Below are 17,926 nucleotides of genomic sequence, written 5' to 3'. Positions count from 1 at the left end.
GGTGGAGCGGTGGAGTTGCTTATGGTGTTGGTTGTACGAGGCGGCGTTTGATTCGTTGGCAAGGCTGACCTAAAGAAAACAAAAGAGGCTGGCAGTAAGCCTTACGACTACATCTTGGCTGTAGAACGGAATATTCAGATATCTCGAAGCCTGGATTAGGCAGTATTTCTTGTCGCGCTCAAAGTAGAAAATGCGGTCTTGGCGAGGCTCCGTGATCCTGTGGTGCCGCGCGGCCGGTGTCAGCATGTACTGTACTATGGGGAATCTGATAAATGACTGCCACCATTTATTTGGTGGGTACACCAGGCCGCAGGCAACAAGATTCGGGAATAGATTGATGGGTCCCGTGGAATGTCTGCTTCACACCAAAGTTCTGCCTGGATTCTTTCCTTTTTTTGATTAATTCAGGTATGTATGCCTCATCTATTTATTTCATATCCTTTGGCGAGTTGCGTGTTGGATTCAGCTTTCAGAAACCACATGCACTGTTAATTTCCCTGCTCAACACTGGATGCAAAATTTGAGGATTATTCTGCCTTCAAATCACGAGCGCGAGGAATTCACAATGGAAGGTTCGTTGGCACCTTACATTAGAACAAATGGCGCTGTCCAAACGGGGCCAGATATTCCACCTCACTCAGTGCTGGTTGCCGGGCGTCGGTGTGCTCATACCAACTCGTTACTGGAACTGACAGTGATTTACCCAAAAACAACAGACGAAGTAGCTGCGGTCGTCATTGACAATGGGTATGTACCATCACGAAACGGATACTTAGGTACCTAGGTGTATAATACAGTTCATGATGCTAACAAGACCAGCTCCGGAATGTGCAAGGCCGGCTTTGCTGGTGATGACGCTCCACGGGCCGTGTTCCGTGAGTTGATCTCTGTACCTAAATACCTGATAGTTGAAGACTTGCTTGCTGACACTGTTTGTGATTAGCCTCCATCGTCGGACGACCTCGCCATCAAGGGTGCGTACAATGCCTCTTCTAGCCCTCCCTGCGCCCGCGCCCAACTGAATCAACTATTCGTAATCTGCGAAAGGTTTGTCTGCGAAAGACAGAAGCAGGCTGACTGATACCTGCCTCTTTCTCTTTTAGGATCATGATCGGTATGGGGACAAAAGACTCGTACATTGGGGACGAAGCCCAGTCTAAACGAGGCATTCTCCAGCTACAATACCCTATAGAGCACGGCATCGTCACCAACTGGGATGAAATGGAGAAGATCTGGCATCACACATTCTTCAATGAACTCAGAGTCGCCCCAGAAGAGCACCCGGTTCTCCTGACGGAAGCCCCAGTGAATCCAAAGGGGAACAGGGAGAAGATGACACAGATCATGTTCGAGACATTCAATGCGCCAGCTTTCTACGTCTCTATTCAGGTGAGCAGTTCTTTTACTGCGGACCACAGGTGATGCTCATTAATGTTGATCTTCGAAACATTATCAGGCTGTTCTCTCTCTCTACAGCTCTGGAAGGACGACAGGCGTCGTCCTCGACTCGGGCGACGGCGTCACACACGTCGTGCCAATCTACGAAGGCTTCTCCATGCCACATGCAATCTCCCGTATCGATATGGCGGGGCAGGACCTGACGGACTACATAATGAAGCTCCTATCGGAGCGTGGGTACCCCTTCTCAACCTCGGCCGAGCGTGAGATCGTGCGGGACATCAAAGAGAAACTGTGCTATGTTGCCCTCGACTATGACAAGGAGCTGCAGACTGCCTCGCAGAGCTCCAGTGTCGAAAAGTCGTATGAGCTTCCCGACAGCCAGGTAAGGTGCACTGGGGGGAAATATTGACCAGGAGACACGCTGACCTTTGCTTGTTGTACAAGGTTCTCACAATTGGAAACGAGCGCTTCCGTGCGCCAGAGGCCTTGTTTAACCCAAGTGTCCTCGGCCTTGAGAGCGGCGGGATTCATCAGACGTTGTACAACTCTATCGCCAAGTGCGACATTGACGTTCGAAAAGATCTGTATGGAAACGTGGTCATTGTAAGTTTCTCTCAACCTTGTCGATCGATCTCTTGGGATCATCAATGGCGTACTGATACAAATGCCCCTACTGTAGTCTGGTGGTACGACAATGTTCCCCGGCATAACCGATCGCTTGCAACAGGAGATTACAAATATGGCCCCCTCTTCTATGCGGGTAAAGGTGGTTGCGCCTCCTGAGCGCAAGTACTCGGTGTGGATCGGCGGCTCGATCCTGGCATCCCTATCCACGTTCCAACAGATGTGGATTTCAAAGCAAGAGTATGATGAAAGTGGACCATCTATTGTGCATCGCAAGTGTTTCTAGACATTGGTTACTGGGGCAGTGGCGGAGCATTTGGAGTCTGCAGGAAGACTTTTGGGTCTAGATTCAAATGCGCTGTGGGCGGACGGGCACGATATACTTGTACGTTCGTTATGAATGCTGTTTTCTGTCTGGAATTTTTTGCACTTGCTTTTCATACTTCCATTTTCGTATCGTCATGTGACTGGCTCAATGATAGAGTACATATGTACAAAAAAAGTGTCTTTTCTTCATATCGCATAAAGCATGACACCCAATAAGCATTTCCTCGACAATCCAATTATAAATGAAGACGGTTTGATAATTACCCCTTAGATTACAAACTGTATCCTGCACTTGTAGCTGTTTTGCTGACCGAGAAACATCGCACAGAGCGCTTGGAGTGGTAGCACCCGCGATTTGTAAGGTCCGCTTTTATTCAGTCAAGTATGTTGTAATCCCGATGTTACATCTCATACAAGCCCAACTAGGTTGAATAGAAGATTTTATTTTATTCTAAAGCCTCGAAAGGCCCAATTATGGTTACACTATCCCTGCTTACCAGTCTATACTGGAAGGGCCCTCCTCGTTCAAGCAACTGTCAGAGTGGCATTCACAGGCAAGTTTTTGCTTGAGCTGCCAACAAAAATAGTGAAGTTGCCAGGCTCAACGACATAGTTCATCTTCAAGTCCCAAAGTCCCAGATCTGCCACATTCAAGTCGACGCTGACCGTCTCCGTTGCACCAGCAGCGATTGGGACCTTGGCGAAGCCCTTGAGCTGCTTGTTGGGGACAACGACTGAGCTGACGTCGTCCTTTACGTAGACTTGCACGACTTCTGTCCCGTCGACCGTGCTGTTATTTGTCACGTCGACCGAGACTGTGATCTTGTCGGTCGCGGACGCAGTGGTGGAAGACAGGGTGACCGGCGAGTACGAGAAGCTGGAGTACGAAAGACCGTAGCCGAACTGTGGGTGGGGGATCAGAGTCAGCGACCGTAAAATGTCATAGGCGAAGAGGAAAAGGGTTCAACTCACGTCGTATAGCGCCACCGGCGACTGCAGCACATAGTTGTTGCCATATACCAATGTGCCGTTGGGGAAGACTTGTCCAGGGTTGGGAAAAGCGCGGGCCGAGTTGAGGTGGTCATAGTAGATTGGGGTTGTTCCCACGTCGTACGGGAAGGAAACACTTAGGCGCCCACTCGGGTTGTAGTTTCCATACAGCACGTCGGCGAGGGCGTTGCCTCCCTGCTCCGAAGGATAGAACTGCTGCACGAGGGCTGAGGCGTTGGTGCTGATCCACGGCTCGGTGATTGGCTTCCCTGAGCTGAAAACCACCACAGTCGGCTTGCCCGTGTTGATGATTGCTTGTACAAGCTTCGGCATGGCGCCCACGAGCTTGAAATCCGAAATGTCAATGTGCTCCCCCGTGGTGGCGTTGAGACCGGTCCACAGTTCGCCTTGGTCGCGGGACCAAGTCCCGACGACGACAACGGCAACGTCGGCGGCCTCGGCGGCGGCAATGGCCTCGGCGAACCCAGACTCGTCAGTCGACCAGCGCTCGCACCCCTGGGCGTAGGTAACGGTGCCCTCGCTGACCGCATTGATACCGTCAAGTGGCGTAACACCGCGGTAGCTAGCTTTATACACGACATAGTCGCCATCTGTTGCGACATTGAGTTAGCTACTGCTAGAACAAAAGGCCTTGGTTGCCAATTCGCGGGGAAAATAAGTCTCTACTGGAGCATGGTCGACGAAAAACCTTGATCTGCAGCAGAAATTAATTCACTCACAGTTCATCAGACCGTGGGCCATGGGACCGATCACAGCCACGTTGGCACTCTTGCTCAGCGGAAGAACATTGTTGTGGTTCTCGAGCAGGACAATGGACTCGGTGTCGAGCTGACGTGCGAGTTGCTGCGTTTCGTTGGTGTTGATATAGTTCTCAAACTCGTCCTCTGCGACGCCCGGGAATGGGTTTTCAAACAAACCCATCTTGAACTTGGCCCGGAGAACTCGGGAGACGGCGAGGTCGACAACTGCCTCATCAATCTTGCCAGCTTCGATCATGTCGGGGATCTTTTGGAAATTGTAGGATCCACCGCCCATCTCCATGTCGTTCCCGGCCGGGAGAACCAGGGACACAACAGCCTCGGAGTCGATGGGAGAGGCTTGGCAAAGACCAAAAGCGGTGCAGACACGATCGGTGCCTCCCGCATCACTCATCACAAAGTGTTCGTAGCCCCTAGTGATATTCAGTCAGTTCTCGGATAATCAAGTATCATCGCCAGAGCACCAATTGTTGCTGCTGTTTGAGCTACCCCACGCATGCATACGGAGAAGGTCTTACAGTCATGGTCGACAGGAGGGAAAGCCTTGGGGAAACACGTACCATTCATCCCGAAGAATCTCAGTCAGCGTGTGGTGGTCAGCTACGGCTGGCACGCCATCATAGCAGTGGTATGCCGACATGATGCTCATGGCATCGGCATCGATGATGGCGCGCTTGAAAGGAGGCAGGTAGGTTGTCCGGAGCTCTCGCTCTCCTCCGTGCACGGGGGCCGTGTTGATCCCCTGCTCGGGCGTGGCAAAGGCAGCAAAGTGTTTGACCATGGCCGCGACGTTGCGAGACTGCAAGCCCTTGACGTAGCTGTGTCCGAGCTCTCCTGCGAGGTACGGGTCCTCTCCGTACGTCTCCTCGACCCGGCCAAACCTCAGCTCACGAGCAAGGTCGACCACGGGGGCAAATATGTTGTTTACACCCAGGGCTAGGGCTTCCTGCGCAACGGCCTGTCCCATCTTCTCGACCAGATCTGGGTTCCAGGCACAGGCAAAAGCGATTGGCGAGTTGAAGACGGTGGCATTGGCGGCCAGAAAGCCGTGGATGCCCTCGGACTGGACCCAGGCGGGAATGCCGAGGGTAGTGTTCTTGGTCAGGTAGTCCTGGGCGACCTTGATACCTTCGGAGAGAGTTGTCCAGTTGGTGTAGTAACCAACGTAGAAGGCGGCGGACCGGTACTGCATGTTCCACTCCAGGCCGCTGGCATTGAAGCTGCCATCTGTGACATTGATCCAGTTGGTGAAATCACCCTGGAGCAGCTGGGAGGCCTTGTCCTCCTTTGTCATGCGGCTCAGCAAATCAGCCACCCGGTCGTCGACGGTGGCATTGGGGTTCTTGTAGACTGGTGATGTCCCGTTAGACAAGGAGCCTTGTGCACAGGCGGTGCTGGCGAGGGCCAGGGCGGCGAGGCCGGGGGCGAGATTCCTCATCTTGGGGTGTGAGCAGGTTACGAAGGAGGGAAGGCCTGATGGAGGTCAAGCCGAGGGCCTGTCACTGAGGGCCGGACGAGGCTGGTGATATATACATGTAGTCTGCCTGCCTGCCCTTGGCGCCGGCATCACGGGAAGCCAGGCGAGATGTGCTCTCCTGGCACACCCACATCTATGGACATAGGTGGATGCTCTCTCGGCGAACTTATTAGTCTCTCTCGCGTGGCCAAAGGGGCCCCGGGCGGTGATTGTGACTCGTCGAGCCTCCGTACACCGTACAATCTTAGATGCAGGGTAGTATTTGGGGAAACCATGTCTCTGGGTAGATCAGGACATGGGGATTGCATTTGTTTCCCCAGTCTACCGCACAATAGTCAAGCCTCGACGGCCCGGGCTGACCGGCCCCAAGATTTATTCCAAGGTTTCTTGACGGGCTCATGAGAGGGTAGCGCGCCTGAGTCGTAGCGTCCTCATACATATGATTTCGGAGATGACAGCCATGCCTGGCCCCGTAGTCCAACGTCTTTTAAGGTTTGTTGCAAGGGATCCTACGGCCACGCCACCGGGGGAAAGGGCAACATAAGCAGCAGTGGGACCGAGGGAGGAGAAAGCTCCAGCACGGCATGGCCCGAACCCCTCAGCAGCCGACACGAGTCTGTTCATCATCCGGATGTCGAGTTTGTCGGGTGGGGAGTGAGCCTTTCCCCCTTGGAGTCGACATCGAATTTGACTCGTGGAAAAAGGAGGCTCAAGATGAGGGGATCGTGGCGGCGCTGGTGGCCGTTGGAGAAGCCCAAGAAGCTTAGTCCCAGCGAGTTGGAGCTATGGCGGTCCAACACTGTCCCGGCGACCGAGCTGCGGCCTGGAAACCTGGGGTTTATGGGGCTGCGGGAGCGGCAGGGCATACCCGTCGGGAATAGAGCGTCAACATGGTGCAGCTGCCAACCTACTACTAGCACCTAATGAGCTGAGGCACTCAAGTTGATTTACTACCGAAGATCTGCCATTGCCAAACCCACTGTAAGTCGTCCTTGGCTGGCCCTCGCCTGGGCCGGCCCGTCTTGCCGTCCCATTTCACATGCTGTACTCCGAAGTCGTTTGTTGAGTTCAAGCATGCCGTCTCCCTGCCCCTCGTGTGCTCTCACAAATACTGTGGGACCCTTCAGAGATGAGGGGCTCCTCTTGTCTTTGTTCTTGTAACAGATCTGCCTGCACAGCCGGGCGTACCTGAGCAAGCACACACGACACAGACTCATCATGAAGTTCCGCGATGGCATGTGGTTGACGGCTGAGGGGGTGCGGGTCGAGTACGCAGAGGAGGTGTACAACATCAAAAAGACAGGCCGGGGCCTAAGTCTGCTGTGTCCCACCAAGAAGATAAAGTCTCGCGGGGACGTCCTCAACCTGAGCACTCTGACCATTGTATGTCTCGGTGAACACGGCAGGAACAAAGCAGCTGAAACTCGCACAGGACGTTGACGCCCAGAGCGATGGTATCATATCCGTCGAGACCACCCACTGGGATGGGGCCATCAACAGGGGACCGCACTTCGATCTGTATCCTGGTGGCAAGCCCGAGGTCAAGCCTCAGGTTGTCGAGGGCAGCGAGGGCACAACCTTGACCTCGGGCTCCCTGGCTGCCACCATCAAGCCGGGGACTTTCGACATCAGCTTCGATGCCGCAGACGGCTCCAAGCACCTCACCTCCCTCCTGAACAGGAGCGTTGGTCTTGCATACAGCCCGGGCCCCACCAACCCCTTGCAGACGGGCGACATGCGGGACTTCAAGCACTACATATTCACCCAGACCTCCCTCTCGGTGGGTGAGTCTGTCCATGGGCTCGGCGAGAGGTTCGGGCCCTTCAACAAGCTGGGCCAGTCCATCACGCTGTGGAACTCGGACGGCGGCACGTCCAGCGACCAGGCCTACAAGAACATCTCCTTCTGGCTGAGCAACCGCGGCTACGGCGTCTTCATCGACCACGCCGGCAAGGTCGAGCTCGAGGTCGGGAGCGAGCGCTGCGCCCGCGTGCAGGCGAGCATCCAGGGCCAGAGGCTCAAGTGGTACATCATCCACGGCACCACGCCCAAGGAGGTGCTCCGGCGATACTCGACCCTGACTGGCCGGCCGGGCAGGGTGCCCTCGTGGAGCTTCGGCCTGTGGCTGAGCACGAGCTTCACGACCAGCTACGACGAGGCCACCGTCAACTCGTTCCTCGAGGGCATGAAGGAGCGCGACATCACCGTCGACGTCTTCCACTACGACTGCTTCTGGATGCCCGCCTTCAAGTGGACCGACTTTGTCTTCGACTCGGAGCGCTTCCCAGACCCAAAGGCCCAGATCGGCCGGCTCAAGGCCTCGGGCCTGGTCAAGAAGGTGTGCGTCTGGATCAACCCCTACATCGCCCAGCACGGCGAGGCCTTCCGCGAGGGCGCCGACAAGGGCTACTTCCTCAGGCGCAAGAACGGCGACATCTGGCAGTGGGACCTGTGGCAGGCCGGCATGGCCCTCGTCGACTTCACCAACCCCGAGGCCTGCAGGTGGTACGTCGCCTGCCTGAACAAGCTCTTCGACCAGGGCGTCGACGCCATCAAGACCGACTTTGGCGAGCGCATCCCCTCGCGCGACGTCGCGTGGCACGACGCCTCGGCGGACCCGGAGAAGATGCACAACTTCTACGCCTTCCTCTACAACAAGGTCGTCTACGAGGCCCTGCAGGCCCGCTACGGCACCGACCAGGCCGTCCTGTTCGCCCGCTCCGCCTGCGCCGGCACCCAGCGCTTCCCGCTGCAGTGGGGCGGCGACTGCGAGTCGACGCCCGAGGCCATGGCCGAGTCGGTCCGCGGCGGCCTGGGCCTGGGCCTGGGCGGCTTCTCCTTCTGGAGCGTCGACATTGGCGGCTTCGAGGGCTACCCCCCGGCCTGGGTGTACAAGCGCTGGGTCGCCTTCGGCCTGCTGTGCAGCCACTCGCGCCTGCACGGGAGCAGCTCCTACCGCGTGCCCTGGACCATCGACGACGACGACAGGGGCGAGGAGGGCTGCACCAAGACCCTCGCCAGGTGGACCGCCCTCAAGAACAGGCTGATGCCGTACCTCTACGCCCAGGCCGCTGCCGCCATCGACGGCGGCCTGCCCCTGAGCCTGCGCGCCATGTGCCTCGAGTTCCCCGACGACCCGACCTCCTGGTACCTGGACAGGCAGTTCATGGTCGGCGAGAGCCTGCTGGCCGCGCCCATCTTTGACGAGAGCGGCGAGGTCGAGTTCTACCTGCCCAGGGGCAAGTGGACGTCCTTCTTCACCAACGAGGTGCGGTCTGGGCCCGGCTGGTTCAGGGAGAAGCATGGCTTCGGGACACTGCCGTTGTATGTCCGGGAGAATTCCATCCTGCTCCTGGGGAAGCAGGGTGTGAGGGGTGCAGTCTATGACTACGCCCAAGATCTGGAAGTCTGCCTGTACGGCGCCGGCGAAGGCACCACGGCCACGTTGTGGGACAGCGAGGGCAAGGAGCTCGGCACGATAGGAGTGACAGCCGATGGGAAGTTGAAGGGCGAGGAGATCCTCAAAGGAAAGCCCATCGTGAGCAAGGACGGCAGGCAAATCGACGAGTCTGCGAACGGGGCCATCAAGTTGCTCACATAGGAGGCATCTACACACAGACCAAAAAAATGCAACTGCGTGGGATTTGAATCCAAATTGACATAGCATACATAGCATAGCCATCTTAGCTTTTGGGTATTCTAACAGTACTGTTGGCACCCCTCGTACACACCCATGCCTCACAAATCTTTGCAGATGTCATCCTATGTCTCTAAACAATTGTTTTTGCAGCGAGTGATTCTCGTAACGATAGACTGCGCAGCTAAACTCAACAAGTAACTCCATAAATGGCATATCAATCTCGGCTATTCTGCCTGTGCCAACGCCTCGGGTGTTTTAACAGAACACACTCCCATAAATCAAACCATGCAGCCGGATATCCTACAGCACCGCACCGCCAAACCTAGCAAACAACCTGCCTGGCGTTCTGCACTTCTGGGTTGGGAGTCAACCGCCTGTTTGCGAAGCCGGGATCCGGAAGGCGGTCTGCCATCCTGTCTGGGACCAGGTCGAAATCAGGAGACACAGATCGTACAGGGTACTCGTTCGCCGGCGAAGAAGCACGCAGCAGTCTCGATGTCGTGGGTTGAGGGCTGAGGATTGTCGGGGACGATTCTTTGGGCGACAGAGGGGGTGAGACCTCGTCAATAACGGTAGTGGGGACTGGCTGGGCGGAGATGGGCCTGAAGTTCTTGACATTGGGGCCGGTGCGGATCGAGGAAGGGAGGATCTGCTCAAAGCCTTGGCTGCTGGCCACCTGCTCTATGGATTTGAAGTACTGAACGAGGCAGCGAAAATCAGTGACGGGCCAATTTCGAGTGGGGTTTACTCTATTACTGTGAAATTTGGGCAGAAGGGCTGGGGACCTGGTTTTGGCATGAGACGTACCTTGACGGTCTTGACTTGTAGCTCCAGCGTAGCATCCTCGTCGCACACAATCATTGGGTGAGGGTGAAGCTGCAGGCTCGACAGCGTCCACATGTGGTTCACGCCTTGCTCGATGCATTTCTGCAGGGCCAGGGCCTTCCTTGAGCCGAGGATGATGGCAACAACTTCCCGCGCCTCGAGGACCGTCTGCACGCCGACAGTTAGTGCCATCTTGGGCACCTTGTCGAGGTCGTTATCGAAGAAGCGAGAGTTGGCCAAGATTGTGTCGTAGGCCAATGTCTTGACGCGGGTGCGGGACGCCAAACTGGAGCCGGGCTCATTGAAGGCGATGTGGCCATCCTCGCCTATGCCAGCGAGGAAGAGGTCGATGCCGCCCACGCTCTTGATCTTGGCCTCGTACTGGACACACTCGGCCTCGAGGTTGGGAGCATTCCCGTTGAGGATGTTGACATTCTCAGGCTTGATGTTTACATGCTGGAAGAAGTTCTTCCACATGAAGGAGTGGTAGCTTTCTGGGTGGTCACGGGGGATGCCGATGTACTCGTCCATGTTGAAGGTCACGACATTTTCAAAGGATATCTATATTCATCTCATCAGGCTCGATTCGGGTCTATATTTGCTGCACGGACCAAAGTGAAGACTGGGCGTTCTTACCTCGCCGGCCTTGTACTTTTCGACCAGGACCTTGTAAATACCGAGGGGGCTTGATCCGGTGGGGAGACCAAGGACGAAAGGATGAGATGGGGTTGGGTTAAAGTGCTTGATGCGATCAACAACGTAGGTGGCGACGTAGACGCTGGCCTGCTCGGCGTCGTCACGAATGATGAATCTCATCTCGAGGGCAAAGGAAGGTGACTGTGGGGCGACGGTCAAATCAACGAGAAAGAGCCAGTGTTATCAGTGTCCTGGCTGGCTTGTGTGAGAATTTGACCATAGAAGATGCTTCACTTGGGCTCGGGTAGGACTTGGGGTGATGACAGAAAGGAAGCATGAGAGAAAAAAAAGATTATCTGCCACCCACGGGACCAGACTTGATAAGTCTCTGTGGTCCCTGGACCAGCAATGCAATGACCTCAATGCTCTACACAGTACTCCAGTAGGCTGACGGGTCCCCGGCCGGCACATGACCGGAGTGGTGTTCAATGCCCACCACAGCAGGCCGACTGCCGGCAAAGAGGAGCACGATGTGAAGCGGCATGATGGAACGTTCACCGTGAGGATGGGGCAAAAGCGTCCACCGTGTGAAGTCTATCAGACGGGAACGGTGTGGTGCGCAGTGGTGCGCAGTGGTGCCAAATGCCTTGCCGGGCCTAGCCTCACGTTGTAGCCTCCCAGTTGGGATGGGAGCATGTGCCACCGTCGTCTCGGGCTGGGTTTGGCCCTGGACCCGTCAAGTGACGTCCTCGGCGTTGCGCCGGCCGCTGTCAGACGGTTAGGTTAGCCTTGATTTTTTTGTCTGGGGGGCCTGGGGGCCAGGGAGGTAGGGAGCTCTGGCCCGATCAGGGCTTGGGGACGGAGATGCCCAAATGCCCTCGGAGGAGGCTAGCGATGCCGGTTGCGTCTAGATAACAGCGACAGGAGCCATGTTATCGAGAGGCTCCGATTGACGGGCCGAATGTTTGATGCCGCAATCTGCGACGAGCAAGCGGCCGAGGGTTGTGGCAGTGTGTGTGTGATAACAGCAGGTGGGCGTGGAGAGCCTGGGGGTATGGTTACATGCAACCCATGTGGCGCAGGAGTCGAACAGATCCACCTACGGAGTACTGTAGTTGACCATGGCCAAACCCGGACAGGAAGCCATATCGAAATACCAAAGGGGCAGAGGGGAAGGACGATGACGTTGAGAGGGTTAGGGCAGGCAGGCAGGCAGGGCTGCAGAAGCAGGGGTTGTTTTTGTGCTGCTGCAACGTGAAAATGCTTGTAGATTGATAATGCACGGCAACGGTCACTGGCATTTTGTGAAATCAAGACCAAGACAGCTGGCTAGCTCGATGGCCATGGCACCCTTGGACGCCTTGCCGGTAGTGCTCGAGCAGCCGTTCTCCGATGCCGAGACGGCCATCAAGACCCTCGACCTCGACCTCAACCCTCGACCGACGGGCAACGTTACGTTACGTGCCAGCTGCCTCTACAACACACACACACACACACACACACACATCATGCCCTCGGGGTATTCCTGACCGTTTTCTGGCATGGACCTAACAATCTCCTGAATCAGCATTCTGCGAGCGAATCAGCCGAGCGGGATGGGGCTCCGAGGCACTGCCTTCTTCCTTGGTCATCTTGGATGGCTTGCTTGATGGGCATCTGCCCGCGGACAGACAGGCATTTCTGATTCCTGATGTCCCATCCCACAACCAACCCACTCGCAAATACTACTACCACCACCACTCTCTGTCACTCGCTCTGTCCACCCGTCCACCCGTCCATCCATCCGGCAGCCATCCAGCCATCCGTCCATCCATCGTTTCATCGTTTCATCAGCCAGCCTGCCCCCCCATCCCTTGGTCCCTGCATGTTTGCAATTCGCAATCAATCGCAATCGCCTTTAGTCATCCCGCACTCCCACGCCACGCCACGCTGCGCCGCGAGGAACCCCTCCCTCTCCTGATTGGGCCTGATTCTCACCTCTCTCTCTCTCTGTGTGTCCCTCTCGCATCCTGCTCTCCTATGAGTTGTTTCGTTTCACCAGGCCCGGTTCTGGAGAGTCCATGTGGGCTTGGTGGGCTATAGCTATATTTTGCCTTTTTCCCAGACCACTTACGTATGGCCCCGGCAGCCCGCACCCACCCACCCATGCCCCCTTGCTGTTTATTACTACGTTCTGGGTCAATACGAAGTGAACCGCAACTGCAACCGTCTCCGCCGTCAGCCTTTTCCACTCCTACCGGGTCTCGTTCCCGCGCATGTGCATGTGCAGGTGTCTATGTGCCGTCTGTAGTGTGGTAGCGGTAGCGGTGACACCGACGGCCTGCCTGTCTGCCAGTGTGTCTCTTGCTCCTGCATATAATAGCCAATGTGCCTGATAAGGCCGCCTGGCAAGACCAGTCTTGAATCCCCTCGACACCCTTCTCGTCCCGTTTGGTTCTAATGAACTTGGTTTACACGTCTTGTGGACCCATCTCTACCCTCCCTGCCTCCCTCCCTCCCCTTCTGCACCTTCAGGGTTAGCCGCTCGTTTGGCCCAATCTTTGATCTCTCCGCTGCAATGCCAACGCTGCGGGACGTCTTTATCGCCGCCCTCAAGTCTTTGCTGCGAGGCAAGACCTTCCTCCAGGCCCTGCTCGCCTTCTGGATGAGCCCTGCGGCAATCAAGGACGCCGCACCCGCGTCCGCTATACCCAAAGGAGCCGACCTGGCCTCCAAACCGCACAGGAGCCCCGAGGACTTCCTCGCCGAGGCCCAGGAGCTGCTGTTGCACCCCGTCCGCCCCGACGGCCTGAGGGACTTCTCGCGGGCACTGAAGGCACAGTTCAGGGATGGCCTGCTAAACAACCCGGCCTGCATGCTGCCCTCTTACAACCACCAGCTCCCAAGCCGCTCAGAACATGGCCACTATCTCGCCCTCGACGTCGGCGGCTCAACGCTACGCGTGGCCCTGGTCGAGCTGCGAGGCCGCGAGGCCCGCGGCAGTGAGAGCCGCATCGCCCGCCTGGATTCCTTCAGGATAGACCCGGCCATCAAGAAGCTGAGGGGCACTGCCTTTTTCGACTGGATGGCCCAGAGGATAGTGGACACGGTGTCCCAGGCCCTGGAGCACGACAACAGCCCCGAGGAGCCCCTGCTCATGGGCCTGGCATGGAGTTTCCCAATCGAGCAGACCTCCCACAAGGGCGGCAAGCTGCAGGGCATGGGCAAGGGCTTCCTGGCGGCCGAGGGCCTCCTCGGCCACGACCTCGGGGACATTATCAGGACCGCCTGCAGGACAAAGGGCCTTCACGTCGAGCTGGCCGCCATCGTGAACGACTCGTCCGCCTGTCTCTTGTCCGAGGCCTACCTCAACTCATCCACGCGCTTCGGCCTGATACTGGGCACCGGTGTTAATATTGCCGTTCATCTTCCCATTCCCACCATTGGCAGGGAAAAGTTCGGCAGCCGGCCGGACTTCTGGTTCGAAAAGGCAAGCCACGTTATCGTTAATACGGAGCTCGGCATGTTTGGTAAGGGCATCCTGCCGGTGACGCGGTGGGACAGGGCCCTCAACGCCGCCCACCCAAAACCCGACTTCCAGCCCTTGGAACACATGGTCAGCGGCTTTTACCTGGGCGAGATGTGCAGGCTCGCCCTCATCGAGGCCATCGGCTCAACCGGCGTGCTGGGCGGCGTCGTGCCCCCATCGTTGCAGCTGCCTTATTCTCTCGACTCGGAAACAATATCTCTGATAGAAGCGTGCGTGTTATACCATCAGGCTGAGCAGTCTCAGACCCCCCCTAGAAAAACAAGCCCGGCAATGTTGACTGACATGACCTGCAGAGATACATCAGCGTCGCTGAAACCATCAATAACCATGTTCCAATCCCGCCACCCCTCACCCGTCGCGCCAACCACAGCAGACGTCGCATTCATCCGCTCCCTCGCATCGTACATATCACGGCGCTCCGCCGCCATCGTAGCGTCCTCGCTCTTTGCCCTCTGGCAGTTCAAGAACGAGGCCGAGGCCGACCTCCTGACCTCCTCGTACCCGGGCCGGCCGCACTTCGCCGCCGCCGCCGCGCGGGGCGAGCTGGCCCTCGACGACCACGTGGTCGCCTTCAACGGGTCCGTCATCGAGCACTACCCGTGCTACCTCCAGAACTGCCAGGGCTACATCGACGGGCTCCTCTCGTCCGTCGGCGCCAGGCCCGGCGCCATCAGCCTTGCGGGCGCCAAGGAGAGCTCTCTGCTCGGGGCGGCGGTCGCGCTGGCTTGTCTGGAGGAGGGCAAGGCGAATTGAGGGTGTTACTTGTGTGGAGGGGGCAAGAAATAGCGCGCGGGGTTCCAGACGGAGTCGGAGACGCAAAGCATTTGAAGATCCAAGACAAAGCGAAACGCCAAAGAAAAAAAACAGCCAACTTTTATTCGGGGCTGTTGACGGCTTGCATACATCTATAGCATCGGACAACGGGGTTCTGCGGTTCACATTTTTCTTATTTGAGATATGCCACGGTAGCATGGAAGGCGCGCGGGGATAGGGCGTACAACACGAGCACAAGCGCGCACACAAACACACACACACACACACAAACATAATAATCTCATGACAATCTCAGGACGCTCAAGGTGCAAATCCTCTCGGATGAGGCCCGTGCAGCCTACAAGACGGGGACCAAACAATGCTCATAGATTCAGTGCCTCTCTCCAATCTCAAGCCACCGCGAGGTTCTCGCACAGTCAGATAAAAAAGAAAAGTCATGTGAAATCAGAGTAAATGATAACGAGACCCACCCCGCCCCAAGTTGTGTGTATATCCGGACCAAGAAGCAGGGGTATAATCCTCAACAACAATCAGATGCTTCATGGCTGCCACCACCGCTAGGTCATTGCCAATTATTTGATGCCCACAGACTCGTGACAAATGCATTAAGAATGCCAGAGCCTTTACTCGCCGCAAACGGCAAGTTTGAAAGAAGCAGAAAAAAAAATCCCAACGCCGCCTTGTCATGGTCTCGTTCCATGCCGCAAACACAGTATATTACAACAAAAGAGGACCCAGATACAAGAGGTTATATCGATCATGTCAATGCCGCAATCAGTCAGAGGAGAAGTACCGTTTAGTTCTGTTCCGAACCTGCTGCGCCTTCAGCTCCGGGGGAACAAAAACATGGTGGACGACATGAGGGCGATAAATGGCGTCAACGGGTTGCTGCCTGCGGACCATGTTAATGTTGGCTCAAGGGGAGTCAGATGGGTGACCGTCAGATTGACCGCGGAGAGATGAACCGGGGCCAATGAGGCGCGGGGGAGGGTCAGGACCTACCAGTCGTCGAGGCTTAGGGGGAAATACTCGTAAAGCTGCTCCTCGTCATCCTCAGGGCTCTTCTGCAGGTTCTGGCCGGCTGCCACCGACTTGGAATGCCGCGGTGAGGTGCAGTCCGAGGTGGAGCGGTTGGGACTGCGTTCGTCCTCGGAGAGGGACAGGTTTATGGGCACGCTCGAAGGCACGCCGCGCTGGAACGAGTTGCTGCGCGGCGTGGTCGGCTGTCCCAATTTGGGTACCGACGGCTCCGAGGACCATGGCGGCACGGGTGGCCGGTTGAGTGTCGGGGATAGTGCCATTTTCTTGGAAGATGACTGCCCCGGTTGGACATATGGATGGGGGGATGACCAGTCTCCGGACTGCTACAAGTAGAGTTAGCGTCTGGCCTCGAAGACCCCTGGATCCTGCCAGCGGGATGGTGGTTTACTCTCGTACCTGCACGTTCCCCAGGGAATGATATTTTTGGATATTTTGCGCCAGATCCGCCGACCGCTCAACCTTGGGAACGGGTGTTGTATCTGATGGGGTCATGGTGGCCCTCCTCTCGGGCTTCTTGTCACCTGACAGGGGCACGTCCTTGCGACTGTCAAAGTTCCTGGGGCTGCGGCCCCTGACAATGACGGGCCCCGACTGGATATCGGCGAGCTTTAGATATTCGCCGCTCTTGGTCTTGCCCAGGAGGCTGATCTGGACGACATAGTGCTGCTGCAAGCCCTTGCGCCGACCATTGTTGGCGGTGGCGTGTTTGAACTGCAATCGTTTCCACGAAACAGGCAGGGAAACGCGGTTGTGGTCCAGCTCCTGGCCGGTGGACAGGTCGAGGGCTATGTTGGGAGGGGCGGCGGGGGACTTGGACCCCTCGTCGCCGGCAGACTTCCATGGTATGGATATGATCTCGGTGGCCTTGCCTTCGATGGATTCTATGGCGGTGATGGAGGCAGCCAGGTCGAAAACCTGGACGTGTTGCGACTGGTCGTCCAGGATGTGACTGATATTCCGGGGGAGGGTGATCTGGCCAGAGCACTGCCACAGGTTCCTCCGGTAGCAAGTCAACTCAAGAGGGCGGCCGGAAGTGTCGCCGCCAAAGACGTCCTCGGCGACGAAGAACATGCCGTAGAGCTCGGCGGTCATGTTGGGGTCGGCCAGTATGCCGGCGCCGTCGATGATCTGGGCCCTGGGGATCGGGGCGGAGAAGCTGAGGAGCTTGTTGTCGAGCTCCTGGGAGGGCGACTCCTCGTTAAAGGGCTCAGTGCTGTCGGCGGGGACATCATAGGCTGGGCGGGCCGAGTAGGAGGAGAAGGGGTCTTCGAAGGTGTTGAAGCTCTCAAACTCGTACGAAGGCGTAAAGGGGAGAGGCGCAAGGCCATTGACGCCGTCGCTGTTTGGGTGGAGGGGGCGGTCAGCGGTGGGACTCGCCGGGCCATGTCGTGGTAGTCATGGCATGCTGCTGCCATGTGTCTGGCACGTGGGGCTTGCGATGTGCAACGGAGTTGGGGGGTGGAATGTGAGGAATGTGAGGAATGTGATGTGGGCAGACACGGGGCGAAAGACTGGGGGAGGGCACGACATACAGTAGCGACTCGTCAAAGTTGAGGTCCTGGTCAAAGACGGTGATGTCCACGCCGGCCGGGTTCATGTTGGCGGACATGGGTAGGGTGTGAGGGTGGACTTGGGCGTGGGCGTGGGCGTGGGCGTGTGCGTGGGCGTGCGCGGTCGGCGGAGTGGGATTCTGGCCTGGACCGGCTCCGTGAGCAGCAGGTCCAGCGGCATGGCCCGAGTTGTTGGAGGTGAACATGGCATTGCTATCAGAGATCAGAGGGTGATGGTAGGCTGTCTCATGGGCCATGCGAGCCAGGGCCGAGGCAGCGGGCGCATTCCCAGGCTCGGTCGGCCGTTGCGCAGGGGCGAGAGTGGAGATGATG

General features: G+C 57.1%; 6 protein-coding genes across 6 annotated transcripts; 3 read left to right on the top strand and 3 right to left on the bottom strand.

The window, feature by feature from the left end:
- The first annotated feature begins 10 nt into the window (after positions 1 to 10).
- Positions 11 to 2,571, top strand: KVR01_012661 (uncharacterized protein). Its single transcript, XM_044782668.1, has 8 exons — positions 11 to 572; positions 717 to 747; positions 820 to 875; positions 944 to 974; positions 1,104 to 1,389; positions 1,457 to 1,783; positions 1,846 to 2,004; positions 2,081 to 2,571. The coding sequence occupies exons 1-8, from the start codon at positions 512 to 514 to the stop codon at positions 2,309 to 2,311; spliced, it is 1,182 nt and encodes a 393-aa protein (XP_044638472.1). The 5' UTR covers positions 11 to 511; the 3' UTR covers positions 2,312 to 2,571.
- Positions 2,572 to 2,829: 258 nt separating this feature from the next.
- Positions 2,830 to 5,559, bottom strand: KVR01_012658 (uncharacterized protein; the record flags this gene model as incomplete). Its single annotated transcript, XM_044783517.1, has 4 exons — positions 2,830 to 3,255; positions 3,325 to 3,953; positions 4,083 to 4,534; positions 4,682 to 5,559. The coding sequence occupies 4 exons, from the start codon at positions 5,557 to 5,559 to the stop codon at positions 2,878 to 2,880; spliced, it is 2,337 nt and encodes a 778-aa protein (XP_044638469.1). The 3' UTR covers positions 2,830 to 2,877.
- A 1,257-nt stretch (positions 5,560 to 6,816) lies between these two features.
- KVR01_012550 (uncharacterized protein) lies at positions 6,817 to 9,199 on the top strand (the record flags this gene model as incomplete). Its single annotated transcript, XM_044786755.1, has 2 exons — positions 6,817 to 6,981; positions 7,031 to 9,199. 2 exons carry the CDS (start codon positions 6,817 to 6,819, stop codon positions 9,197 to 9,199), a joined length of 2,334 nt encoding a protein of 777 aa, XP_044638361.1.
- Positions 9,200 to 9,560: 361 nt separating this feature from the next.
- On the bottom strand, positions 9,561 to 10,879 carry KVR01_012682 (uncharacterized protein; the record flags this gene model as incomplete). The annotated part of the gene is made up of 3 exons (XM_044781372.1): positions 9,561 to 9,935; positions 10,046 to 10,624; positions 10,700 to 10,879. The coding sequence occupies 3 exons, from the start codon at positions 10,877 to 10,879 to the stop codon at positions 9,561 to 9,563; spliced, it is 1,134 nt and encodes a 377-aa protein (XP_044638493.1).
- Positions 10,880 to 13,256: 2,377 nt separating this feature from the next.
- On the top strand, positions 13,257 to 14,981 carry KVR01_012612 (uncharacterized protein; the record flags this gene model as incomplete). Its single annotated transcript, XM_044794006.1, has 2 exons — positions 13,257 to 14,437; positions 14,522 to 14,981. 2 exons carry the CDS (start codon positions 13,257 to 13,259, stop codon positions 14,979 to 14,981), a joined length of 1,641 nt encoding a protein of 546 aa, XP_044638423.1.
- A 795-nt stretch (positions 14,982 to 15,776) lies between these two features.
- KVR01_012652 (uncharacterized protein) lies at positions 15,777 to 17,652 on the bottom strand (the record flags this gene model as incomplete). Its single annotated transcript, XM_044785857.1, has 4 exons — positions 15,777 to 15,894; positions 16,005 to 16,195; positions 16,440 to 17,382; positions 17,576 to 17,652. 4 exons carry the CDS (start codon positions 17,650 to 17,652, stop codon positions 15,777 to 15,779), a joined length of 1,329 nt encoding a protein of 442 aa, XP_044638463.1.
- Positions 17,653 to 17,926: the final 274 nt, after the last annotated feature.

The sequence above is a fragment of the Diaporthe batatas genome (assembly GCF_019321695.1).
Source record: "Diaporthe batatas strain CRI 302-4 chromosome Unknown Contig00020, whole genome shotgun sequence".
NCBI classification, from domain to species: domain Eukaryota; kingdom Fungi; phylum Ascomycota; class Sordariomycetes; order Diaporthales; family Diaporthaceae; genus Diaporthe; species Diaporthe batatas.
Note: the sequence above shows the minus strand (reverse complement) of the source record. Positions and strands in the feature narration are given on the sequence as shown.

Coding starts and splice junctions, on each gene's coding strand:
- KVR01_012661 (XM_044782668.1), top strand. CDS start 512: ATGCAAAATTTGAGGATTATTCTGCCTTCAAATCACGAGCGCGAGGAA. Junction 1,390..1,456: donor CTTTCTACGTCTCTATTCAG/GTGAGCAGTTCT, acceptor AAACATTATCAG/GCTGTTCTCTCTCTCTACAG. Junction 2,005..2,080: donor TGTATGGAAACGTGGTCATT/GTAAGTTTCTCT, acceptor CCCCTACTGTAG/TCTGGTGGTACGACAATGTT.